General features: G+C 45.6%; 1 protein-coding gene across 8 annotated transcripts in view; it reads left to right on the top strand.

Annotated features, from left to right (window-relative positions):
* gng7 (guanine nucleotide binding protein (G protein), gamma 7) overlaps positions 1-26642 on the top strand; it is a 211419-nt gene extending 184777 nt beyond the window's left edge. For all 8 annotated transcript variants that reach the window (XM_086004480.1, XM_086004482.1, XM_086004477.1 and 5 more), the window contains one exon: positions 18256-26642. In XM_086004480.1, the coding sequence (XP_085860606.1) occupies positions 18256-18381 (126 nt within the window). In that variant the 3' untranslated portion in view covers positions 18382-26642. The remainder of the gene's footprint in view (positions 1-18255) is intronic.
* Positions 26643-27353: the final 711 nt, after the last annotated feature.

The following is a 27353-nucleotide window of genomic DNA, read 5'->3' as shown; positions in this document are numbered from 1 at the left end:
GCAGAGTCCTGCGCCCTCCGACTAGGACTCTCCACTGCTGTCCCTGTCTCCACAATCTGCTGATGCTCACTTGTGAGCTGTGATACACCAGGTGACAGCACTACTCTATGTCCCGAAGGTCCCACCGAGGTGTGAGTGTCTGCGCTGGTGCTGGGTGCGCTAAATTCGGCTGATGCTGCGCCCTCAGATGTTGCAGCTTCCTCTGAGGAGTCTGGCTGCTCAGCCTCTTCCTGGCTAGGGGGGACGGATGCTTGTGATGGTCCTGTGGGGGAGTAAAGGAAAGAGTCAAAGATGTGATGCCAAGGTTACATGCGCATTGCATATTGCAGATGCTCATAAGTCCATCTATTAGAGCTTCACAATCATTATCAGCGACTCATGCAATGTCAGAGAGAGATGGGAAACTTTTTTGTCACCAGCTTGCTGTGTTACACCCGTCTGTCCGTCCCCCACGCGCGAATCATCCTCTATTCCCATAATTTCCAGGACGGCCTCCTCCCAGGGGGTCAGGGGGGCTATTGAGGCTGTCCCTCCTCCTGTCCTGGCTCGCGCTTTCTTGTTGTGAGCTCTCTTTTCCTGCAATGAGGGAGACAAGTGGAGGTTGAGTGAGAATGAAGGAGTGAGTGTAGAGATTGCATAGCATAGATACTTAGAAGGAGACAAAGATGGAGTGAGGTTGCAAGACCAAGGGCCCTCCCTGTGTGTTGTCAGTTGTGCTCAAAGCATCAGAGTGATAGGGAGTGTGAGGGCTGCATGGTCGAATAGTTACGTGAATGTGAGCATAGAGAGAGAGGGAATGGGTAAGGGTGCATGGATGTCAGTGTCAAGTGGGATGTGGAGGAAGAGATTGCTAAAGCTGAGTGCTGGTGAGGAAAGGCAATGGGGATCAGATTGAGGGTGATGGGAAATTCATACTCACTTTTCCAGTGCACTGAAGGTCATGAAATCTTTTCCTGCACTGTATCCAAGTTCTGCGGGTGACTCCCAAGGAGTTGACCTCCTCAGCCACCTGCATCCACACTGCCTTGGTCTGAGTGGGAGGCCACTTCCTCCCTGATGAAGGGAAGAGCACCTCCCTGTTGGCCCTAGCCCCATCCACTAATGCCTGCAGTGCCACCTCGTCAAAGCGAGAAGCTGATCTGGCCCTCCTGCTTGTCATATTTGCTGCAGCTCCCTCACACTGCACAGTCAAGAAGCTTGACAGTCTGTAGAAGAACCAAGGCTTGCTGTGGACCTTAAATGCAGCAGCAATGATGACATCATCGGAGGGGACTTTCAGTCATGAAAAACCCATTTGCAAAGGCTTCCCACACGTTGGAAATCAATTGGCCAATTCAGTTAAAATTGCATCAATCTCCCACATCCATTTAGATTCGTGTGGGGAAACACGAAATTCGGATAACACGACACCATCCCGCACCCGAGTTAAAATCCCCCCCCCCCCTCCCCCAGTGTCTGTCTTCACGGAAGAAGATGCAAAAAACTTCCCGGAAATAGTGGAGAACCAAAGGTCTAGCGAGAATGAAGAACTGAAAGAAATTAGTATTAGTAAAAAAATAGTACTGGAGAAATTAATGGGACTGAAAGCCGATAAATCCCCTGGACTTGATGGCCTACATCCTAAGGTTTTGAAAGAGGTGACTATAGAGATAGTGGATGCATTGGTTGTAATTTTCCAAAATTCCATAGATTCTAGAATGGTTCCCGTGGATTGGAAGGTAGAAAATGTAACCCCACTATTTAAGAAAGGAGGGAGAGAGAAAACGGGTAATTACAGACCAGTTAGCCTGACATCAGTAATAGGGAAAATGCGAGAATCTATTATTAAAGACGTGGTAACAGGGCATTAGAAAATAATAATAGGATTGGGCAGAGTCAACACGGATTTATGAAAGGGAAATCGTGTTTGACGAATCTGTAAGAGTTTTTTGAGGTTGTAACTAGCAGAATAGATATGGGGGAACCAGTGGATGTGGTGTATTTGGATTTTCAGAAGACATTCGATAAGGTGCCACACAAGAGGTTATTAAACAAAATTGGGGCTCATGGGATTGGGGGTTAAATACTAGCATGGATTGAGGATTGGTTAACGGACAGAAAACAGAGAGTAGGAATAAACAGGTCATTTTCTGGTTGACAGGTTGTAATTAGTAGGATTCCGCAAGGATCAGTGCTTGGGCCTCAGCTATTCATAGTCTGTATCAATGATTTGGATGAGGGGACCAAATGTAATATATCCAAGTTTGCTGATGATACAAAGCTGGGTGGGAATGTAAGTTGTGAGGAGGATGCAAGGAGGCTTCAAGGGGATATAGACAGGCTAAGTGAGTGGGCAAGAACATGGCAAATGGAATATAATGTGGAGAAATGTGAAGTTATCCACTTCGGTAGGAAAAATAGAAAAGCAGAGTTTTTTTTAACTGGTGAGCGATTGGGAAATGTTGGTGTTCAGAGGGACTTGGGTGTCCTTGTACACGAATCATAAAGTTAACATGCAGGTACAGCAAGCGACTAGGAAAGCAAATGGTATGTTGGCCTTTATTACAAGAGGATTTGAGTATTAGAGTAAAGACGCCTTACTGCAATTATACAGGGCCCTGTTGAGACCACACCTCGAGTATTGTGTACAGTTTTGGTCTCCTTACCTAAGGAAGGATATACCTGCCATAGAGGGAGTGCAACGAAGGTTCACCAGACTGGTTCCTGGGATGGGGGAATTGTCCTATGAGGAGAGATTGAGTAGACTGGGCCTATATTCTCTAGAGTTTAGAAGAATGAGAGGTGATCTCATTGAAACATACAAAATTCTTACAGGGCTTGACTGGGTAGATGCAGGGAGGATGTTTCCCCTGGCTGGAGAGTCTAGAACCAGGGATCACAGTCACACGATAAGGTGTCGGCCATTTGGGACTGAGATGAGGAGGAATTTCTTCACTGAGGGTGGTGAATCTTTGGAATTCTCTGCCCCAGAGGGCTGTGGAGGCTCAGTCGTTGAGCATATTCAAGACAGAGATTGATAGATTTTTGGATATTAAGGGATATGGGGATAGTGCAGGAAAGTGGAGTTGAGGTAGAAGATCAGCCATGATCTTATTGAATGGCGGAGCAGGCTCAAGGGGCCAAATGGCCGACTCCTGCTCCTATTTCTTATGTTCAACTGGGGAAGCAGTAGGGATGGTCCAATTGGCTTCAGCACTCCTAGATTAGGGAGGGGACGATGGAGTTACTGCTCCTGATTGTTATCTAGTGTCCCCTGCTGGAAGTGCATGTGAGTAGACATGTGTATTCACAGTTAACCGAGAACTGGAATTATGATATCTCGTGAAATGAAAGGCAGCCAGTTAGAGATGGACTTGGCAAATATTACATTTGACTGTTCTTGCGTGTACAAAATTGGGCTGGCTACTGCCAAGTAGAGATGTATAAAATTATTACGTTGAAAGAGATTCCCTTCACCCACCCCAGCAGCAGCACATTATTATTATATTGTATTATATATATATAAAACGGTATGTCGCTCTGTCTGTCTTTCTGTCTCTCTGTCCGGCTATACAATCAAAAGTTATAGAGCGTACCTACACGTGTGTTACATCAAAAGAAAGCTTACGATTCCAGAACGGTCGTAAGCATATTTACATTTCGGTGAGACAAAAATTGTGCCCGCGGTATCCAAAAAACGTTCAAAATTCCGCTCATTATCTGCTCATTAGCATTGAGTGACGTCGAGGTCAACCAATCGTACGGTCGAGCAACCCGACGGTCGACCAATCGCTGCGTGGCGGGGGCGGGTTCCTGGCGCGTGCGGGCGGGCCCTCCTAGAGTCGAGTGACGGGACGATTGACCAATCCTACGCTTCGGTGACCTGGCGGTCGACCAATCGGTGCGTGTGTGGGCGGGCCTTATCGTTCTGAACCGAGGTGAGTCGCCGCCATCTTGATTCCAAACTTTTCATTTCATTTCTTTTTCCCGCTTTCTGCGTCTTCAAAAAAAAAAGTTGCTTTTAAAACACACATTGTTTTCTTAAGTTAATTACTTTCTAAATCTTTTTCTCTAATCTCATTAACTTTCCTACCTTTGCCCGTTTTTGCAGGTAGGCCCCGAAGCCTGGGCGTCTGTTGCCAGCCATGCTGGACCCTAGGCAATTGTTTTGTGGCAAGCTCCTCCCACCCCCCCACCGGCTGGGCCCGATTCCGAACCAGCGGCCAGCCATCTTGGTAAAGGCTGGCTGGGCTCACTGCAAGCTCCTCGCGCTTCATTCGCGCTCGCGCTGCACAGCGCACGCGCACCTCCACACAGAGCGTGGCCAGAGGGAAGCGAGCAGGTTAGGGGGGGCGGGGCTCGGGAGGGGGAGCAGAGAGGGTTACCCTGGCAACCGGGCTCGCCAGTCGCAATCGGCCGTCGCAAGCCGCTCAGGCCCAGTCCCGGAGATCGGGAGGCGGAGAGGGGAGGAGGGTTACTAAGGCAACCGGGCCCGGCCAGCCGCAATCGGCCGTCTCAAGCCGCCTCAGGCCCAGCCTCGAGAGGGCGGGGCTCGGGCTGACTGGGGCGCTGCGCTCGGCATGTCAGTGCGTGGGGCGGCACGGAGCTCAGCGGAGCCTTCACCGGCAGAGGGGAGAGGGACTGCTGGCTCCCCCCTCCCTTTCTCCCCCCCTCCTTCCCCCTCCCCTCCTCTCCCTCTCCCCCCCTCCTTCCCCCTCCCCTCCTCTCCCTCTCCCCCTCCCCTCCTCTCCCTCTCCCCCTCCTCTCCCCCTCTCCTCCCCTCCCCTCCCCTCTCCTCCCCTCCCCTCTCTCCCCTCCCCTTCCTCCCCCCTCCCCTTCCTCCCCCCTTCCTCCCCCTCCCCTCCTCCGCCCCTTTCCCTCCCCTTTCCCCCCTCCCCTCCCCTTTCCCCCCAGTCGCTCTCTCTCTTCCCCCCAGTCGCTCTCTCTCTTCCCCCCAGTCGCTCTCTCTCTTCCCCCAGTCGCTCTCTCTCTTCCCCCCAGTCGCTCTCTCTCTTCCCCCCAGTCGCTCTCTCTCTTCCCCCCAGTCGCTCTCTCTCTTCCCCCCAGTCGCTCTCTCTCTTCCCCCCAGTCGCTCTCTCTCTTCCCCCCAGTCGCTCTCTCTCTTCCCCCCAGTCGCTCTCTCTCTTCCCCCCAGTCGCTCTCTCTCTTCCCCCCAGTCGCTCTCTCTCTTCCCCCCAGTCGCTCTCTCTCTTCCCCCCAGTCGCTCTCTCTCTTCCCCCCAGTCGCTCTCTCTCTTCCCCCCAGTCGCTCTCTCTCTTCCCCCCAGTCGCTCTCTCTTCCCCCCAGTCGCTCTCTCTCTTCCCCCCAGTCGCTCTCTCTCTTCCCCCCAGTCGCTCTCTCTCTTCCCCCCAGTCGCTCTCTCTCTTCCCCCCAGTCGCTCTCTCTCTTCCCCCCAGTCGCTCTCTCTCTTCCCCCAGTCGCTCTCTCTCTTCCCCCCAGTCGCTCTCTCTCTTCCCCCCAGTCGCTCTCTCTCTTCCCCCCAGTCGCTCTCTCTCTTCCCCCCAGTCGCTCTCTCTCTTCCCCCCAGTCGCTCTCTCTCTTCCCCCCAGTCGCTCTCTCTCTTCCCCCCAGTCGCTCTCTCTCTTCCCCCCAGTCGCTCTCTCTCTTCCCCCCAGTCGCTCTCTCTCTTCCCCCAGTCGCTCTCTCTCCATCGCTCTCTCTCTTCCCCCCAGTCGCTCTCTCTCTTCCCCCCAGTCGCTCTCTCTCTTCCCCCCAGTCGCTCTCTCTCTTCCCCCCAGTCGCTCTCTCTCTTCCCCCCAGTCGCTCTCTCTCTTCCCCCCAGTCGCTCTCTCTCTTCCCCCCAGTCGCTCTCTCTCTTCCCCCCAGTCGCTCTCTCTCTTCCCCCCAGTCGCTCTCTCTCTTCCCCCCAGTCGCTCTCTCTCTTCCCCCCAGTCGCTCTCTCTCTTCCCCCAGTCGCTCTCTCTCTTCCCCCCAGTCGCTCTCTCTCTTCCCCCCAGTCGCTCTCTCTCTTCCCCCCAGTCGCTCTCTCTCTTCCCCCCAGTCGCTCTCTCTCTTCCCCCCAGTCGCTCTCTCTCTTCCCCCCAGTCGCTCTCTCTCTTCCCCCCAGTCGCTCTCTCTCTTCCCCCCAGTCGCTCTCTCTCTTCCCCCCAGTCGCTCTCTCTCTTCCCCCCAGTCGCTCTCTCTCTTCCCCCCAGTCGCTCTCTCTCTTCCCCCCAGTCGCTCTCTCTCTTCCCCCCAGTCGCTCTCTCTCTTCCCCCCAGTCGCTCTCTCTCTTCCCCCAGTCGCTCTCTCTCTTCCCCCCAGTCGCTCTCTCTCTTCCCCCCAGTCGCTCTCTCTCTTCCCCCCAGTCGCTCTCTCTCTTCCCCCCAGTCGCTCTCTCTCTTCCCCCCAGTCGCTCTCTCTCTTCCCCCCAGTCGCTCTCTCTCTTCCCCCCAGTCGCTCTCTCTCTTCCCCCCAGTCGCTCTCTCTCTTCCCCCCAGTCGCTCTCTCTCTTCCCCCCAGTCGCTCTCTCTCTTCCCCCCAGTCGCTCTCTCTCTTCCCCCCAGTCGCTCTCTCTCTTCCCCCCAGTCGCTCTCTCTCTTCCCCCCAGTCGCTCTCTCTCTTCCCCCCAGTCGCTCTCTCTCTTCCCCCCAGTCGCTCTCTCTCTTCCCCCAGTCGCTCTCTCTCTTCCCCCCAGTCGCTCTCTCTCTTCCCCCCAGTCGCTCTCTCTCTTCCCCCCAGTCGCTCTCTCTCTTCCCCCCAGTCGCTCTCTCTCTTCCCCCCAGTCGCTCTCTCTCTTCCCCCCAGTCGCTCTCTCTCTTCCCCCCAGTCGCTCTCTCTCTTCCCCCCAGTCGCTCTCTCTCTTCCCCCCAGTCGCTCTCTCTCTTCCCCCCAGTCGCTCTCTCTCTTCCCCCCAGTCGCTCTCTCTCTTCCCCCCAGTCGCTCTCTCTCTTCCCCCCAGTCGCTCTCTCTCTTCCCCCCAGTCGCTCTCTCTCTTCCCCCCAGTCGCTCTCTCTCTTCCCCCCAGTCGCTCTCTCTCTTCCCCCCAGTCGCTCTCTCTCTTCCCCCCCAGTCGCTCTCTCTCTTCCCCCCAGTCGCTCTCTCTCTTCCCCCCAGTCGCTCTCTCTCTTCCCCCCAGTCGCTCTCTCTCTTCCCCCCAGTCGCTCTCTCTCTTCCCCCCAGTCGCTCTCTCTCTTCCCCCAGTCGCTCTCTCTCTTCCCCCCAGTCGCTCTCTCTCTTCCCCCCAGTCGCTCTCTCTCTTCCCCCCAGTCGCTCTCTCTCTTCCCCCCAGTCGCTCTCTCTCTTCCCCCCAGTCGCTCTCTCTCTTCCCCCCAGTCGCTCTCTCTCTTCCCCCCAGTCGCTCTCTCTCTTCCCCCCAGTCGCTCTCTCTCTTCCCCCCAGTCGCTCTCTCTCTTCCCCCCAGTCGCTCTCTCTCTTCCCCCCAGTCGCTCTCTCTCTTCCCCCCAGTCGCTCTCTCTCTTCCCCCCAGTCGCTCTCTCTCTTCCCCCCAGTCGCTCTCTCTCTTCCCCCCAGTCGCTCTCTCTCTTCCCCCCCAGTCGCTCTCTCTCTTCCCCCCAGTCGCTCTCTCTCTTCCCCCCCAGTCGCTCTCTCTCTTCCCCCCCAGTCGCTCTCTCTCTTCCCCCCCAGCCGCTCTCTCTCTTCCCCCCCCAGCCGCTCTCTCTCTTCCCCCCCCAGTCGCTCTCTCTCTTTCCCCCCAGTCGCTCTCTCTCTTCCCCCCCCCAGTCGCTCTCTCTCTTCCCCCCCAGTCGCTCTCTCTCTTCCCCCCCCCAGTCGCTCTCTCTCTTCCCCCCCAGTCGCTCTCTCTCTTCCCCCCCCCCCAGTCGCTCTCTCTCTTCCCCCCCCCAGTCGCTCTCTCTCTTCCCCCCCCAGTCGCTCTCTCTCTTCCGCCCGCTCTCTCGCTTCCAACAACAACATGCCCTCAAAAATCCCTCGGCCCCGCTGGGCACTTCAGCTAGTCAATAATAAAATAGACAAACTACATGCCTCCTATACTACATGCTTTTTTTCCTGTATTTCAAGACTGGCTGTTGGAGGCAGTGGAAAGCATGCAACTCATACTCTTGGACCACTGACTGGGCCAGCTGCATGCTGCTATAATAACAAGTGGAGTTTGATGCTTGAATGTTGTGGGACTCCACTTAATGCCACTCTCCTGGCACCCCATCATCAATATCAAAGTGGCTTGAAGTGATTGTCAACTGTGTGTTTTCAAACTCTGAGTTTGGAGTGGGTGGGACTTGGTGCTGTGTTTACTGTGAAGTAGTTCTCAACTATTAGAGGTCGCAATGAGCTAACATTTTCACTTCAGGACAATATTAAATATGATTTACGGGGTGAAAATAGCGGCAGCACAAAACATCACTGACACATACAGGATGTTACTGATTTATTGTCGAAACTTGTTTTAAGTGGGCCAGAGGATTAAATGGGTGTACTAGCGGGTGCGTTTATAATCTGCAACGAACAGCTGATCTTGTTTGGACTACACTGATATTTTACAAGCCTTCCTGTTATGCACTGAATCCAGTCTTGTATTATGCGTGGTTTCAGGTTTTATTTTTGAAAAAGTTTTCCAGGAATTTTTCAGGATGTATTTTGGAACTTTCAAAAACAGTGAAAATTTGGTGCTGGGGTGAAACTAGATCAAATTTCAGATCAGGACTTGAGAAAAAAAAAATTATTCCTTGTTTCACCTGTATTCTCTGCATGTGTTAATATGTAAATGGCAAAGTTAACGCACAAAGACTACAGCCACTGGTTTAAAGTGATTAACAAATCAAATTCCATTTTTTAATGATATGGGAATCTATGATTTTTCTTCTGGTATTTTGGGGATCACATTCTATAATTGCATCCATTTATAATTAGGATTACTGGTTTATGATCGAGAAATCCTAGAATATTAACAGGTGCTTTAGAGATTCCATTTTGAAAACTGCAAACCAGTAACTTTTACAGGGATCCCTTGCCAGCCAAGGGTAGGGAGACAAAGTCAACAGCAGTGTTTGTCGTTCAAATCCAGATAAAATAAGGGAAAAAACATGTTTTTAAATCCGACAATTATGGAATCCCATTTCAAGCCCAATGTACATAATTTTTCTCTTTGATTTCTGAAACCTCAACCTCTAACTTGTCCTCTGATTTTTATCACTTTTTCTAAGATAGCAACTGGTGCTGAAGTTCGATTCCATGTTGTAGTGATGGCTGTCTGGTAATTCAGCCAATTGGGAGATTGATCAGATAGTGTCAACTTTTGCTGTTCCATTTAATAGCCATCCGATTTGATCCCCAAACCTAATCCCTCAAATAGTGGCGCACACTGCCAGCAGGAGGTATTGGTTGGTAATCAGGAGCAGAAATCCTGGCTGATACTACCCCCCCCCACCCACCACCTCCCTATCTTGGAGACACTAGGGTGGGTCTTAATGCTGCCCCCAACACACACTGCTACCTTTGCTGAAATTGATTTACTAACTGGGTCCAGGGACCAGATAATGGTACCTTTTTGATCTTCTGGGCTCATTACTACTCTTTGTGGTACATTTAACTAGTTTGCTACCCAGGAGGAACTGGGCAGCAGCCCAGCATTTCTAAATATCTGCCTAAAATGTTATGATGATGACCCTCAAACTTTTTCTTTCTCAAATCTGATTTTCCTTTGCACTGTGCTCAACATCTGAAAATAATGCAGTGGATCCTTCTTAGAATAGTGTTTGAGGTTCAGCCAAAAAAATGCATTGTAACTAGACAGACACTTTGGCTGGAATTTTCTGGGGGATCAGTGGCGGGTTGGGTGGAAAATTAGTTTCATAGAAACATAGAAGATAGGAGCAGGAGTAGGCCATTCGGCCCCTCGAGCCTGCTCCGCCATTTAATGAGATCATGGCTGATCATCCAAATTCAGTACCCTGTCCCTGCTTTCTCCCCATATCCCTTGATCCTTTTAGCCTTAAGAAATATATCTAACGCCTTCTTGAATATATTTAATGAATGGCCTCAACTGCCTTCTGTGGTAAAGAATTCCACAGGTTCACCACTCTCTGGGTGATGACATTTCTGCTCATCTCAGTCCTACATGGCTTACCCCTTATCCTTAGACTGTGACCCCCTGGTTCTGGACTCCCCCGCCATCGAGAACATCCTTCCTGCATCTAGTCTGTCTAGTCCTGTTAGAATTTTATAAGTTTCAATGAGATCCCCTCTCATTCTTCTGAACACTAGCAAATATAAGCCTAATCGACCCAATCTCTCTCCATACGTCATTCCTGCCATCCCAGGTATCAGTCTGGTGAATCTTCGCTGCACTCCCTCCATGGCAAGAATATCCTTCCTCAGATAAGGGGACCAAAACTGCACACAATACTCAAGGTGTGATCTCACCAAGGCCCTGTAAAACTGCAGCAAGACATCCTTGCTCCTGTACACGAATCCTCTTGCTATGAAGGCCAACATACCATTTGCCTTCTTAACCACCTGCTGCACCTGCATGCTTACCTTCAGCGACTGGTGCACAAGGACACCCAGGTCTCGTTGCACTTCCCCTTTTCCCAATCTATTGCCGTTCAGATAATCTGCCTTCCTGTTTTTACCACCAAAGTGGATAACCTCGCATTTATCCACATTATACTGCATCTGCCCAATCACCCAACCTGTCCAAATCATACTGGGGTTTCTCTGCATCCTCCTCACAGCACACATGACCACCCAGCTTTGTGTTATCTGCAAACTTGGAGATATTACATCTAGTTCCCTCGTCTAGATCATTAATATATATTGTGAATAGCTGGGGTCCTAGCACCGATACCTGCGATACCCCACTAGTCACTGCCTGCCACTCGGAAAAAGACCCGTTTATTCCAACTCTTTGCTTCCTGTCTGCCAACCAGTTCTCTGTCCAAGTCGGTACCTTACCCCCAATCCCATGTGCTTTAACTTTGCACGCTAATCTCTTATGCGGGACCTTATCGAAAGCCTTCTGAAAGTCCAAATACACCACATCTACTGGTTCTCCCTTATCTATTCTACCAGTTACATCCTGAAAAAATTCCAGTAGATTAGTCAAGCACGATTTACCTTTTGTAAATCCATGTTGACTTTGTCCGATCCTGTCACTGTTTTCCAAGTGCTCTGCTGTTACATCTTTTATAATGGACTCTAACATTTTCCCCACTACCGATGTCAGGCTTACCGGTCTATAAGTCCCCGTTTTCTCTCTACCACCTTTTTTAAATAGTGGGGTTACATTAGCTACCCTCCAATCCATGGGAACTGTTCCAGAGTCTCTAGAATTTTGGAAGATGACCAGCAATGCATCTACTATTTCTAGGGCCACTTCCTTAAGTACCCTAGCATGTAGATTATCAGGCCCTGGGGATTTATCGGCCTTCAATCCCGTCAATTTCCCTAACACCATTTCCCTACAAATACTGATTTCATTCAGTTCCTCCCTCTCATTAGACCCTATGTTCCCCGACATCTCTGGGAGGTTATTTGTGTCCTCCTTTGTGAAGACAGAACCAAAGTATCTATTTAATTGGTCAGCCATTTCTTTGTTCCCCTTTTATAAATTCCCCTGATTCTAGCTGCAAGGGATCTACACTTGACTTCACCAATCTTTTTCTCTTCACATATCTATAGAAGCTTTTACAGTCAGTTTTTATGTTCCCTGAAAGCTTACTCTCATACTCTATTTTCCCCCTCTTAATTAATCCCTTTGTCCTCCTTTGCTGAATCCTAAACTACTCCCAATCCTCTGGTTTGCTGCATTTTCTGGCCAATTTATATGTCCTCTCGGATCTTATGCTATCCCTAATTTCCGCCGCAACACACCTTTCCCTATGTCGGGTCTGTCGGTGCTGAGCAGACCCGACAGGCAGCATTGGGGGACCCAATTAACATCTTTACCATCTAGTTGACAGATCATTCACAGGCTTTTTAAACTTACCTTTTCACTTTTAACTTTGACCACGGGAACCATGCTGTTCGGGGACCATGGCTGTCAACCTGAGGCGGGAGTTCAGTGGCCATTGCTGCAGCTGATTACTTGACAGCTTCAAACGTACAGTAAAAGCTCCCAGCTGACATCACTTTCCTCAGCCACAAAGCTGTTTCTCAAGTCGATTTCCAGCAGGTTTTCCACTTTGCACTCTCCATTCACTCTTACCTCATTGGAGGAACTCTCTCACCATTGACAATGCTTCTGTTATCTCTACTTCACCTGCCATCTATTCCATCAACATGGGTACCCTTTATACTGTCTCACCTTGGTGCTCAGAATCCGAGCACGATCAGCCCCAACATCAGCAGCACCAACAACAACACCAACCTTCTCCGCAATCACCTGATGCTGCACAGGACACAGGGCATCAGCACCTGAGCACATTGCTGCCCGGGAGGCCAGGGATGGCCTCACCATGGCCAGATTTACTTCTCTTGATGCTGTACACCTTGGCTGCCACAAGATGCGCCAGGTTGGCAGCACCCTACACCAACACCATAAAGCATCCCTACAATGTCCAAGCCATTCCTTTCACACTCATCACCATTGCGGGAGGTACTGTTATGTCTCACCATTCATTCACTGCAACTCACTAAGCCACTTCCAAAGGTGCGCACAAATCTGTCCCAAGAATGCAAAGTGTTGAAAATAAAGGTTTCAATGTTTGACAGCGCATTGACAGAAACTTTACATGAACATTGGATAAAAAGCCAAAGTGGCTACCCTTGTGTGTTGTTAGTTGGTATGATTGCACTAGTATGGGGGGTGGCTAGTGAGATGGGGATGTGATAATATAGATAGAGAGAGAAGGATAGGTGGAGGTGCAAGGTAAGTTGGTGTGGGTAAGGATGTGCAGGGGTAGGGTAGGGAAGGCAGCGTGATGGGGATGTGATGAGAGGCACAGCAAGATGAAGGTGAGTGTGGCTTTGTACTAATGTTTCATGATCCACTGAGATCATTGAAAGGTTTGCGCCACTGCACCCAGGTCCTTCTGACGACATCCCTGCTTGTGCCTTCCTGTGCAATGTGCAACCAGGCTGTGTTGGTCTCCTGGGGAGGTGTCTTCAGCCCATCGGATGGGAAGAGGAGGTCATATGGAGGGAGTCATGGGAGAACCTGGGTGCAGTCCTGCACCTCTATGCCGTCATTGTCAGTGTTTGCAGCACTTCAATGCTGTGGAACACTGACAGCACAAATGTTAAAAGAAAGTTGGCCATGGTCCTTTTAAGGAAACCGGCCGATGATGAGTCATGAATGACGTCACCAGACCCGCTTCCTCTAATTGGACCAGCAAAAGCACTGGGCGGGCTTAACAAGCCCCATCAATGTAAAATCATTTTCCAGAGCGGGATGGAGCCAGCAGCGGGGTAGGAAGCCGCCACCAACGTTGCCCGCCGCGGTAAAGAAAATCTCTGCCGTTATAACTGAAATCTACTGCAGACGTTTAAATGTATTCATTGGGAATGATCCTGGGCTAGGGAGGAGATCCTGATATCTCTTAATGGATCCTGTGGAAAAATGCACGTATGAATGTCGTGTGAGAATGGGGTCATGTTTGGCTGCAAGGCCATCCACAATTAACTAACCTGCCTAGGCTTTTGGCATTAGCTGTGGCTCAGTTGGTAGCATTCTTGCCTCTAATTCAGAAGGTTATTGGTTCAAATCCCACTCCAGAGACTGAGCACAAAAATATAGGCTGATATTGCAGTGCAGTACTGAAGGAGCGCTGCACTGTCAGAGGTGCTGTTTGCACTCTCAGGTGGACATAAAAGATCCCATGGCACTATTTCAAAGAAGAGCAGGGGAGTTATCCCCAGTGTCCTGGTCAATATTTATCTCAATCAGCATCACTCTAACAGATTATCTGGTCATTATCACGTTGCCGTTTGTGGGAGCTTGCTGTGTGCAAAATTGGCTGCCGCGTTTCCTACATTACAACAGTGACTGCACTTCAAAAGTACTTAAAGCACTTTGGGGCGTCCTGAGGTCATGAAAGGCTCTACATAAATGCAAGTCTTTCTGTTCTTTCTATTCTTTTTCTTTTCTTTCTTTATTTCCTTTTTCTTTCTTTCCTTTTTTCTCCTTTTCTCTTTTCTTCCTCCGGCATAATCAGTATCTTTCAGAGATGGGCAAAAAGTAGAAGGAGCACATTTTTTTAGCTGCCATATTAAGACTGGGGTGGACTGCATGTTGTACAGTGCTGTTCTTATTTCAAAGCAGTTGTTTACCTGAGTATAGTATAATTTAACTTGATCTTGCTGCCGTTATTCATTACTTCAAATATTACACCACAGTGCTAGCACTGGACAGGGACCATTAGATAGCAATAAATATTTCCCACAAAAAAGACTGCTATATTTAACTCTCTCTTTACCTTTTTTTTAAATCCATACCTGATTTGAGGAAGATGCAGTATTCTTCTTGGGGGGGTTTCCCAGACTGGAAACTTATCACTGAGTCAGTCTGGTTGGTAGCCAGATCAATATTTCCTTTTAATTTGCAACTTGTTACAGACACTAGGGTCACCCACTGCAGTGCATTCCATACATTCATGCATTCCTACATCAAGCAAAAATTACTTGGACCATCATATCGCCAAATTCAATAAACAAGTGAATCATCATTGCCAGGGAGACTGGGAAATGTTGAGTCTGGCAGACATGTTTACTACTGAGATTTTTTTGGCCTGGTTGATAAAGAACAATTCAGAACCACTTTTGGTGATGTGTTCAGTCTTGTGCCTGAAAATACTGTTAAAACATGTGAAGGCAGGATACACAAGAAACTATTCTACTCTGCAGATTTATAAAGGCAAAAACAGCAACATGCAATGTGAATATAAGAGAGATTTATCGAGTCTTTCACATCCTCAGGGCATCCCAAAGCACTTCACAGCCAATGGAGTACTTTTGTAGTGTAGTCATTGTTATAATGCAGTAAAATGTAGGAGCCAATTTATGCACAAGGTCCCACAAACAGCCATGAGAGAAATTACCAGAATGTTTTTTCATTGATGTTGGTTGCACCAATAACATTGGCCCAAACACCAGGAGAGCTCCCCCACTCTGTGAATGGTAGCATGGGGCCTATGTCCACCTGAGAGGGTGGACGAGAACTCGGTTTAACATCTCATCTGAAAGACAGTACCTCTGACCATGCAGCCCATCCTCAGTACTCCACTGAAATGTCAGCCAAAATGATGTGCTCAACTCTCTAGAGTGGGGTTGGAACCCACTACCTTCTGACTCAGAGGTGCGAGTGCTACCACTCAGCCAAGGCTGAAACTTCTCCCTCTCCTTACAGTTCCACATGCATCTGGTGCACTCTAGTACCTTACCGTGTGGAGACTATTTGCATGGAAGCCTTGATGCTTAGTAATGGTCTACTCTTCAACAACAGGGGGCATTACCGCAAAGCCTGTCCTCACCTGAGTCCCACACTTGACCTTCGAGCATGGGGCATTGGATTGTGGTCAGCAAGAGAAACCCTGGTTGCTTTCCCTTTTCTCCACACCCCCAAAAGGGGCATTGAGAACAATTTTATCACTCCTACTACTGTCCTGTCTAAGATCACCTTAGTAGTTATTCAATATTGCACAGCAGTTATATGTTAAAATTATTTTCTGCTCACTGGACAAGCGCCAGACTAACCAGTTTCAATGTTGGTACAAGACCAATTTCCTGTTTAGATCAACTTTATTTATAGAGTTCTTGAGTTGATTTTATAAAACTTTAACTGTACTGTATTACAGTACTGAATCTGCACCAGGAACACAGGGAAATTCCATGTCTAGATTTGTATGGTTTCCTTTTGTAAGAAGCTTCTACAGTTCCCCGCTGCTTCCTCCTGCCACCATGCTTCCTCCTGCCACCATGCTTCCTCTCTTAGCTCTGGACGTCTCGGATGAGGATTATTTATAGACTATCAGAGCTGCCATGATGGGCTAACTGAAGACATATTTCTGTATGGTAGGGCTTGTGCTGTTTAGCTATGCTTTGTTTTCAAAAAAACTTCTCAGTTACACTGAGCTCATTTTCAATAATCAGATGTACTATTGATAAATATTTACAGCCACATACAAAATCTATTATCATCATTCATACTAATGAATGGTACTTTAATGCAAAGCTGTTCTGCAAACACTGTTTTTAAAAAAAATTTTTTTTATCAATTCCTCCCTCCTCTCCTGAAGGCATTCAGTCCTTCCTAGGGTATGGTTCCATGGATGCCAATCACCCTCCACTACCTCACTCAAGTGGCCATTATTCATGTATGACCATTGACGGTGAGTTTCAGCAGACTGTCAACCACGAGGGCATCACGGACAAGTCATGTCATTGAGGCTAATTGTAGCACCACTACTGCCACTGCAACTCTGATCAGCTAACTCATACCTGGGAGCTTCCTGTTTTTTATGGCTCAGGTACTCACTGGCTAAACCCACACAACTATGGGAGAGCCCTTTTTAAACTTCCTATATTTCGGTCCTTCCATGGCAAAATCAGTATTGTCCGTATATAGATAGTGTTCTTGCACAATAAAATATTTGGGCCTAGAAATTCGGTGGTGCCCTGTTTGGGGCGCCAGTCTCGCCTGGGCGCCGGAAGTACCGCCCCGGAAGGAGCCGTGAGCGCCAGCCAGATATTCAGTTTGAGCGTCCCAAACGGAAGCGCGGCGCCCCGCATCCGTCTTGGGGCGCTGCAACTGAAAATCGCAGCGCAACGTGCCGCAGCGCCACGCTGCGGCACGGCGCGCTGCAGTACTGCAGGCCTTCCTCCCCTTCTTAAAGGGGAGGGGCCTGCTGCAGCGCGATCGGAGATCACGAGTGCCGGCAAAAGAGCCCGGCACCGAGAAGTGCCAGGCTCTTGGGACACAGCCGGCACAACGCGGGGGTGGGGTTAGGAGGCCGGGGACAGAAGCGCAGAGAGGTGCTGGCAGGCGGCCAACAACAAAGATGGCCGCCCCGCACCTCCTTTAATTTGCGCCTCTACTGCCGCAGGTAGGCCCCCCTGAACCGGTCGCAAATTACGACCGGCGTTACAGCGGGGGGGGGCGCTACCAAATATCGGGGCGGTAGCGGGGCGCTGCGCACATCGATGACTTCATCGGTGGCAGCGCAGCGCTACCGGCTAACGCCGCCATTAGTGCCCCTCTAAATTTCGCGGGAGGCGTGGCCAGTGGCGCTAAACCCACTAAGTGCCTTCTTTGGGTGCTAACTGGTGGCGCAGCCCACCGAATTTCTAAGCTTTGCTCTGTAAATGTTAAGACATTGCAAATGCATCTGAGAGTGCACAGATGACCATTTTTGCCTCCTGGTTTGTCAACAACACATTGACGTGTGCATGGCGTACAAATATATATATATTTTTATTTGTTTATGGGATGTGGGCATCGCTGGCAATGCCAGCATTTATTGCCCATCCCTAATTACCCTTGAGAAGGTGTTGGTGAGCCGCCGCCTTGAACCGCTGCGGTCCGTGTAGTGAAGGTGCTCCCACAGTGCTGCTAGGTTGGGAGTTCCAGGATTTTGACCCAGTGACGAAGGATCGGCAATATACTTCTAAGTCAGGATGGTGTGGAACTTGGAGGTGGTGAAAAAGAAGGGTGTGACTCACCACTTTGATTGCCGACAGCTTTCCTTTTCTCGTTGTGGGTAAATTGTCAATATGCAAATATGATCTGGGTTAATCCAGGTCAATTCCTCTGCGGTGTATGTGAAATTTAAAAATGATGTAAGGTTTTACCAATGGCTCAGCTAGTTAAAAGAGTGAAATAGTTAACATATGCAGAGCAGGAAAATTACTAATCAATACTTAGTCAGTACTGAGTTAGCTGATTGCTACTGTGACACGGGTGCCACATTTGATTCCAGCATTCCTGGGTTAAGGAGGGGAAAATCATCTGGAGGTCCCTCTCTTTATTACTAATCCTGCTAGAAGTGATCTGTATCTTGATGTTGAGCAACGTCAGAATTGTGCTCATCTATGATGTCACCAAGGATGAATAGCCTCCTGGCATTTGTTGTCTAGGTTCACATAAAGTGTGCCCACTTGGGTGAGGTACCAGAAGGTGACGGACGCCCATGGAACAACATAGCTTGCTGACTGTCTAAGCTCACACGTGAGCAAGGCACCAGAGGGCTGCTGTTGTCTGTGAAATGGTTCCCCAGCAAGAGTTGACTCCTTCAGGTAAGGAAGGCAGGAAATTGGAAGGGGGCAAGGAATATTAATGTTACCACATTGTATACCCAGGATAATTTTATTGAATGATTTCTTTAAATTGTTTTCTTGTAACAGGTATCCAAAGCTGCTGTAGACCTTATGAATTACTGCGAGCAGCATGCCCGGAGCGACCCGCTGATTCTTGGAGTCCCGACGTCTGAGAATCCTTTCAAGGAGAAAAAACCCTGCATTATCCTATAGCCTTGCCCACAGACAGACGAAGCACAGCGCATTAGAATCTGATTCATGATTGCCAACAGCAAGAAATACTCAAAACAATGAATACAGGTGTCTAAATAGGGATTGTACTTGTTTTTTCAGAACTACAGTTGAACAACGATTGCAAATCTAGCAACGGGGGTTTAGAAATTTCAGCCGGTGAGAATTAATTTCACCAGACCAAGCAAGGGAGGGCTTTTAAAGGGGTATGTTTTGTCATCGTTCTGCTTTCTAATTTGTCTACGGTTTGACTGAATTATCAGTTGATAAATTTGTTGTCCCTTTTTTTAGTTGGGGGTGGGGGGGGGGGGGTGCGGCGAGAGGGAAGAAAAGGATCTGTTAAGCTCTCTCACTACCAGAAAACCCAATTGAATGGAATTGTACAGTATGAGCACCTTTTGGTATTAATAAATTTTGGAATACTTAACACAAAATAGAGATCCTAAATTAAATGTCTTAAGTATTTCTAAACGTAAAATGAAGAGGAAATAGTTTATACCCATTACTAAGTACTTAACGGGGGTTTGTAAATAAGGGCACTTTTAAGTTACTCTGCTTATTCAATTTATTCAATTTGACTAATACTGGGTGCTTTAGTTTTGTTAGAAAGTTTAATTAATTCTGCTCAATGGTGAGAGCTTTTAGTGAAATAATATTATCGCCCCAAGCATCTACATCCGTTTCAATCAAGGATATGTCAGAAAATGTGTTTTAGAAAATTGAACATTGTTAAATTAGTACTGTGTGTGCAGCAAGGGTTCCCAGAGTGTAACTTTGTGTGTGTGGTAGATCAGAAGCAGTTTAACCCTTTGTATTAACATTTTGGGTTTAGGTTGTGTGGTAAAGAATAGAATCTGTTGCAGTGTGTCTTAATTTACACTGGCAACTGCTAATTTATATTGAACACTGCATATATTGGCATCAGTATTGGTTTAAAAAATATATTCACATGATGCTAAAGCGCATTTGGCTGTTTGGCATTTTGCAGAGGTGGAGAGATCACTAATGGCCAAGACTGGCTGGGAGAGCAATGTATTTTGCACCTAACTTATTTACTACTTTCCTCTGGTGACCCTCAAAACACTGTTGAGAGTAGTAAATGCTGAAATAGTAAAAATCATACATTTAAAACTTTAAGTAGCCTTGCTAACTCTCGTCTCTCTTTGGACATAGATCTGCTTTCTAATTGGCTAAGATTTGACTGAATTATTGATTTGGGGAAGTTATTAAATCCATCGTTTTTTTATGGACTGTGAAGCTATTAAATTTTGGGAAAACCCCAATCTTCAAATGAAATCAGCAAGTGCTACAGATTGTATTTCAAAATAGAATTATTAAAAAACAGGGAAGTTCTGGTATCCCTATTTTCAGTGCAGATTACTTGGCCAACACAACAGTGCTTGCTTCCTGGTTGTTGTGAGTTCACACAAAACTATAGGGATAGAATCCCAATACATGTGTTGAGATAGAGAATGCGTGCTGCTGATTTAAAGCCAACAAACTAGTGTAAGAGCAGCTTGATTCTTCACGCAACACCAGATGAAATGGGAAAGTACTAGTGCCAACTGGGATTTTACTTTGTACTTTCCCTGTTAACAGTCTTTAAATTTTTTTTTAAATTCCTAATTTGAAAGTGTAGCGTTTATACAGCGGTCGTAGTTACATGCATTTGTAAGTTAGTTTTTTTGTATCTTGTGGAGAGGTTTTCCTTCTAATCACAACTGCCAAATGTGAATGATATCTACCCAGATAGTGAATTTTCCTGTGGGATAAAAATAACTACCTGGTAATGCTGCATGATCTTAATATACCTTCAGGTCCTACCTCATACAACTGAGAATAGCCTTTGCCCTACCAACATTGGAAGGCTTCCACATCAAAGAAATGGACTGCAGTAGTAAGGGAAAATTGAAATGGAAATTCACTGTCTTGTGTGTATATATTATAAATGATAACCAAAATCTATGTGTACATGAATTTATAAGCATTCATTCAGTTTCAGGGTGTAGGTGACAAAACAACTTGCCTGAGTTTAAAGTTTGCAATGTCTTCTAACCCTCCAGTCTGCATTACGCACACGGATCCATTAACCTCGTAAATAACTATCCATATTATATTCACAGCAAACTCAAACTTTCTCAACTCTTTCAGTACTGAAAGTGTTGGAGGTAATAATTCCATCAAGATGTTCAGATGGTGAATATTATTCAGAAACCCTAAGCTGAAATTATTGTATTTTTTTAATTCACTCGGCACTACTTCTATTTTGCAAGATACATAGTGTACATATCTGGATGATTTTTGAAGTTGCTTTCGTACTAGGCGGCAGGGCACTGCTACTTGTGCTGACAGTCTGAGGGAATTTGTGACCGCTTCATTGCTGTGTCCTTTCCTGCCTGTGGGAAGCACATGGCTTCAACTCTGCCATCCCCAACCACCGTGGCTGTTTAAGGTTTTTAGTGCCATCACCCCTCTCTGCTGTCTTAACACCAGTAAGCAAACCCTTCTTCCCCGCAATCTGGAAAGAAAGAATTTGGATTTATATAGCGCCTTAAAAATTCCATGGGATGTTATAAAATGCTTTACAACCAATGTGAATCCCTTTTGAAGTGCAGTCACTGTTGTACCTTTTTGATACCAGTGCTGTACCTTTTCTATGCTCTTGCAAAGGTGTGAACCAGAGGGGCTAACATTGACTCTACTTCCAGTGATCTGTTTACTGGAAGTAGTCATCTACACATTGCCAAATTCTCTTTACAATGCCAGATACTGCCACACAGACAAGCGGTTTTAGAAACAACAATTAATTTCTTTATTTACAAACAACAGAGTACATTTTCATCTTTACTGCCTGGGTGTTAAGCAATGTTCCCTCTAATTTTGTTTTTGTGCGCTGTCCCTTTAGATTTGCTGCGCATTATCTTCCAGTGGCAACGGCTTGCGAGAGGCCTGTGCTGGACCTACTGATTGATGTGTGGCTGTGCACCCACGCACCTTAGGGGGAAAATTGGTGTTAAGCATCCTGGGCAGAACACCAAGAAAAAAATCGGGCATGGAAGATTATACACTGGTAACAGAACTCGCCCGAGTTTCCTTCCATTTAAATTAATGGTAGGAAAATTGTGTGTTTTCAATAACAAGCCTGCAGCCCTCCCCACCCAATTTTCCTCTCTGCTCTCCTCCCTGACAATGCTTACTGCCCAGGTGATGAAAGATGAAAATCTGTCCGGCAAAGGAATATGAGATAAATACTATCTATGTAGCAGAAGTCCCTAATAGAGCATATTACCTAAAGTTATTACATAGACTTGCACTAAGAACAGCTTCTTGAGTTCAATCATTTCTAATAACGAGTAGTAATTTCATTACGCCTCTTGTTCACTCTCATTGTTCACCTTTTTGCAGGCCTTGTTTCTGAGACCTCTTGTTCGCTTCAAACAACTGCTTTCAAAATAAGTCCCTCTTCTGTTTCAAATCCCTTCCTTTGCTGTCGAAACCAACACCTCTGTTAACTCTTTGCAGAGGTTTCCAGACAAACACAACATTATTTCATACATATCAGCAGAATATTGAATATCCTGAAATATATGAACACTTGCACAGCTCCATTGATTATACAAATCTTCACAATGGAATAAACTACAGTGAATCAAAGGAACAAAGCTTCTAATTAAATTAAGAAAACTGATCAATTCAATATCTTGATCAAAAACACAATCTGATTTTTATGTAAATGATCCAAACAATTCTAACTTAACCACAGTGACCAAGATTGAAACTTCAAAATGTGGCACATTGCAGGTGTGAACTTGCATATTGGCGTGCCAGTGGACTGCATTATGACACCAGCCCAACCCTTTGAACCAGTGTTTTGAGCCAAAGGTTAAAAAGTGTGATGTAATTTGGAATCTATTTATGATGCAAATTGGACACTTAATCCACAAAATTTTGCTAGATCAGGAAACATTCCATCAATTTTAAAAACTCTATTTTTGCAATGCAAAATGTTGTAGGACATGTTCCAGTCAGCTGCAGCTGGAGCCCAAGGGGCATAAAAATATGCATTGTGTACTCAAGTCCCTGTTATTTTCAATGGGAGTAAAATATCCAAACAAGTTGCCATTCTGCCCCAGTCATTGGACAAATGGGAAAAATAAATTCCCCAAATGAAAAATTAAAACACTTCATAGATGAATTTTACTGTACTTGTAGAAATAGTCCAAAATGTTATCAAAGAAATTACTGAGGGGGGGGGGGGGGGAGGAGAGTTAGAAAGGCATATTGTGAAAGAACCTTACTGTGGTCTGTCCTTCTGCCACAGTCTAACCTTGGACCTGGAACTACAAGAACATGTTTCAATATCTATGCACAAAAAATCTATAAATATTGGCAGTACTTTTGTGCACCGTACTTACAATCATTCACACAGCACAGTCGTTACACAACATAAAATATAACCCCTTTTCTGATAGTGGCCTTCAAACTCTAATTACTAGTAGTCATTGTATATGCAAAAATAATTTGACTTGGATTGGGTGTGGCTGCATTTTTTAGTTACCTAGACTTAATTTTAGCTGACCAATGATCAGTTTTTCAGGCTGCCATTGACTCAAGTTGGTGTAGATTCTCCCATTAAATGCTTACATGGTTAAACACACAAATAATCTACTTTGCATGAGTTGATTTTATCTGCCAATATTGATTCTGTTTTTTCCCTTTTGCTGCTCCCTGTGATGGCTTAAGCTGGGATATGATTGCCAGCAACCCTCCAGTACCTTTCCCAAGTGACCATTTTCCATGTGTAAACTTAGATTATCAGGACTACTATTCAATCATAGGCAGCCAGTCTAACTCTGTACTTACTGAATGTCCACACATGTGCACTGGGCAGCACTTGGGAGTAGAAATTCTGACTGATCGTTTTCCTCCCTAGCCTGGAGATACTGAGGCCACTTGTAGCATTCCCCGTACAAAAGGGTTTAATTAGGAATCCTACGTCCAAATGTTTGGCATGTTGGTGTATTCATTTGAATCAATTCATAGGTAATACATTCATCTGAAATTGTAAAAAAGAGGAGTTTGATCGAGATATTATCTCATAATTGATGGTGGGTAGGTTGAACATACATTTCTGGAACTACCTGTAATGCATACTCCATTGGCATGCTACCAAGGAACTTTTTCAATATTTTTTTCTTGAAATATTTTTATTTGTAATAATTTAAACTAACTGCCTGAAAGGGTGGTAGAGGCAGAAACCTCATCACATTTGAAAAGTACTTGGATATGAACTTGAAGTGCCGTAACCTACAAGGCTACGGACCAAGAGCTGGAAAGTGGGATTAGGCTGGAGAGCTCTTTTTCGGCTGGCACGGTTGAATGGCCTCCTTCTGTACCGTAAATTCCTACGATTCTAATTATTAAAGGTATAGAGGTAGGTTCAACATTCAAAATGATATAATTAATTCATAAATTGAATCATTGTGCCCAGTCTAGCATGTTTTTTTATTAATATCACACTAAAATATATTCAATTTTAATAAGTATTGATTACTAATAACTAAATGCCACTTTACAAGTGTTCTGCAGTAGGGTCAGTCTAGCACTTCCCATCATTTTGATATCATGGGATATCTTCTCATTTTCAGCATTCAGGTACACGTATGCTTAATACTGGTGGTATCCCAGAACTATTCTCTGGAAATGTAGTTGCCAAACAATAGTTAATATTGTCCCCAGTTCAGCCACTGACTTCTATTTGGTCTGTGTCCCAAGCTGGTCATTTTAATTATTTTCTTCCTGTTTTTCATTGATTTTTTTTTCCAGCTTAATGCTTAAGTGGCCATTGTTCATGAGTGAGCTTGGACTGTGATTATCTCAACTGGGTCCTTGGAGGTCTCCAGGTTAGATATACACCACTACATAATGATGTCAATCAAACAGATAGCCCTTGCTCTCTAAACATGTTGTTAACCTTCAGTTGTAGAACTCAACTCGTGGCTCAGTTAAGCAGACTGCCCATTATGAAACTTGGCTATTTGGGTGTGCTACTGTAAGTCAGCACATCAGGCGAGAAGAGAATTTTTTTTAAAGGAGCAATTTGTTTCAAGTCCTTGATATTTGCTTGCAGAAGAGAAATTTAGAATGCACAATGTTCAAATTAAAATGTGATCAGGACACAGTTAGTCAAGTTTTTCTCCCCTGTAAATAATGTTTACAACTTCAAGGACAGTTACTTGCCGATGATTATATTGTGTGTTAGCAAAAGTACGTTGTGCTACAATTTATTTCTGAACTGTAAAGAACTGCATTTTATTTCAGGTTGCTAATAAAACCCTGAATATTTATTTGCTAAAACCAAAATCTTACCAAAAATGTTACTGGAGTATGAAATTTAAAAAAACACTGAGTTAAGACATAAAAAAGTTGATCCCTTAATCAAATGAATTCTAATGAATACAATATAAACCATATTAAATGCAATTTTATACGATTAATTAGTAACAGTAGAAATAACAGAACTGTGTGTCCCAACACACACACACACATATTTATATCCTGAAAAGAATAACAAGCAGGACACAGCAGTGCTTTCAGTTCACTAACAACCATTCTTCCTGGGTTTGGAATGTTCCTAATCAATAAGCATTCTTTTACCATTCAGAACATTGAGCATTTGATACTACGCCTTTCAAAACTACTAAGTGCAAATGATGGCCTGAAAAAATTTCTGCATTAATTTTTTTTTTTTTTTTTTTTTTTAAAGGTGTTAAATTTCTCTCCCTCCCCTCCCCCCCAAGTTGTTCAGTGAGTTTATCCAGTGAGTAACTGGACCAGGAAGCTCTTGGGTTCCACCCAAAATCTGTGCTGAATTAGTTGTCCTCAGTCACGGCGTTGGAAGTGGCACTATGATTGGCCTCATTGCCCCAAGTTTAAATGGGGAAAATCATCAGGGTTCCCACTTCTGATTGAAATCCAAGAACCCCTGCTAGAAGTGAATTTTGTGAACCTTAGCTGAGGAAATGATTGGGCTTGGCTGAGATGCCCATTACAGTCAAATTGCCTGCTGATATTGTGAGGCACATTGGCTATTAGATGAGGTACCTAAGGGCAACTACTGCCTGTGAAGCCTTAACCCAGACACTTCCTCCATTTCACCATGAGCAGCTGTTTGTTCAACCAGTGCCACCCTTCCCACTGGAATTCTCTACCCAGCTCCCTCAGCCTTGCTATCCACTCACTGTTTTCAAAAATCTTCTCAAAATCCTCCTTCAATTGTTCTTTCAATTTCTTCATCCCATCCATTCCACTTCCCTTTCCCCATGCTCTGGGTCCACCATATCCCCTTCCTATTGTAAAGCATTCAGAGACATCATCTTGCACATGAGTAGCGCCAAATAACTAAAAGTTGTTGTTGAGTCAGTGCCTTTCAGAGAAGTGGAGAAAATTGAGGGGTGGGGTGGGGGAACACAAAAAGGTGCCAAAAATGTCAGAAAAATTGAAGTACAGATTTTTTTGATATTCAGCATCTAAAATAAGACAGTTGCTTGAATTAAAACTTTCTGTAAAACAGGCTTATCCAAACTTTTTGTCTGTATGAGCCTTGGGCCACATATAAATTTTAAATCCATGTTCCCATTAAATTGTATGTATTTCAAGATTATTAGTTCTTGGTTTTCTGATTTAGGATCTATCCACTAATGAAAAAACAGTATTAAGACAGCCCTTTCCAAACCTACGGTCCCACAAAATTAAAACGGGAGAAATGTAACAACTTTAAATAAAAATCTAAATGTGACTAGATTTTGTTGGGCTTTGTGGGCCAGAATGGCAGGGCTTGGAGACCACATCTATAAGCTCATTTGGACACCCTTGTTCTAAAAGGACAAACATTGGAGCAACCCGGAGTCCTGTGGTCCCATTCGAATTGAAGATGGCATCAATCGGAGACTAAGTGACCTGAATGTTTTTGTTTAAATTTCTAATTTGAGAAGGAAAAGTTCTCATTCTTCCCCTCCGATTTGGCAGCTCAAACTTTTGTTGAGTTTTACAACTATAGACGACTTGGCAGATTATTTTAACACGGTTATTATTTTAACTGGATAAGTTTAAAAATGTTACTGGCTTATGTGTATATTTCAAAATGAAAGGACAATGGAAGACAGACTCTGCAGTTTACAAAGATACCACCTATGTATTCAGAGCATGAAATCTTTATATTAAAATGTATTCTGCATTATAAATAGCTGAATAATTGGTCAATCTTTATTTGATCAAAGAATGTTTATAATTTTTTTTAAAGTTAATTTAGCTATGTCACCAAGATCTTGATTTAAAGTGAGTGACAAATTCTCAAAAGATCCAACTCTGGGTGAAATTTCTGACCTAAGTGTTTGTGGTAATTTCCTCAAATGGGAAATTCATTTTTGTATCCAAATAAAAAAAATCTGCAATTCAAACATTAATGCCAACATTTATTACGTGGCTCTTAAGGCAAAATGTGCCAGTTGCCACCATAATGTGTTGTATAATGACATGGTGACCTCAATCTCTATAATTAATGGGGTGAAAAATCAAGTTCAGAAACTCGGGCAGTTTTACTGTAGGCAAAACAGATCTGACCCAGGAGTTAATTTTTTCAAAAAGCGAGGACTCTGGAATGCTACAAGGTTGCTATACAGGTACACTATCCCTTATCCGAAAGCCTTGGGACCAGCTGAGTTTCGATTTTTGGAATTTTTTGGATTTCAGAAGGTATTATTATAAAACTGGGAAATTTGTATTTAATATAAATTTTAAAAGTTCAGGCTACCTCTTGCGACTGTTCCGTGTCTCATTCCCTTTCCTGCTTCTCTGGAAAGCCGGATATTGGCTGACTCCTACTAAGCTGGCCGGCAAATCCGGTCGGGTGGGGGGGGGGGGGGGGGGAGAAAAGAATATTGGATGAGCTGCGG

This window comes from Somniosus microcephalus, chromosome 13, assembly GCF_052327205.1.
Source record: "Somniosus microcephalus isolate GS21.2 chromosome 13, FLI_Smic_1.0, whole genome shotgun sequence".
Classification (NCBI taxonomy): Eukaryota; Metazoa; Chordata; class Chondrichthyes; order Squaliformes; family Somniosidae; genus Somniosus; species Somniosus microcephalus.
This window is presented reverse-complemented; position numbering and strand designations above follow the sequence as displayed.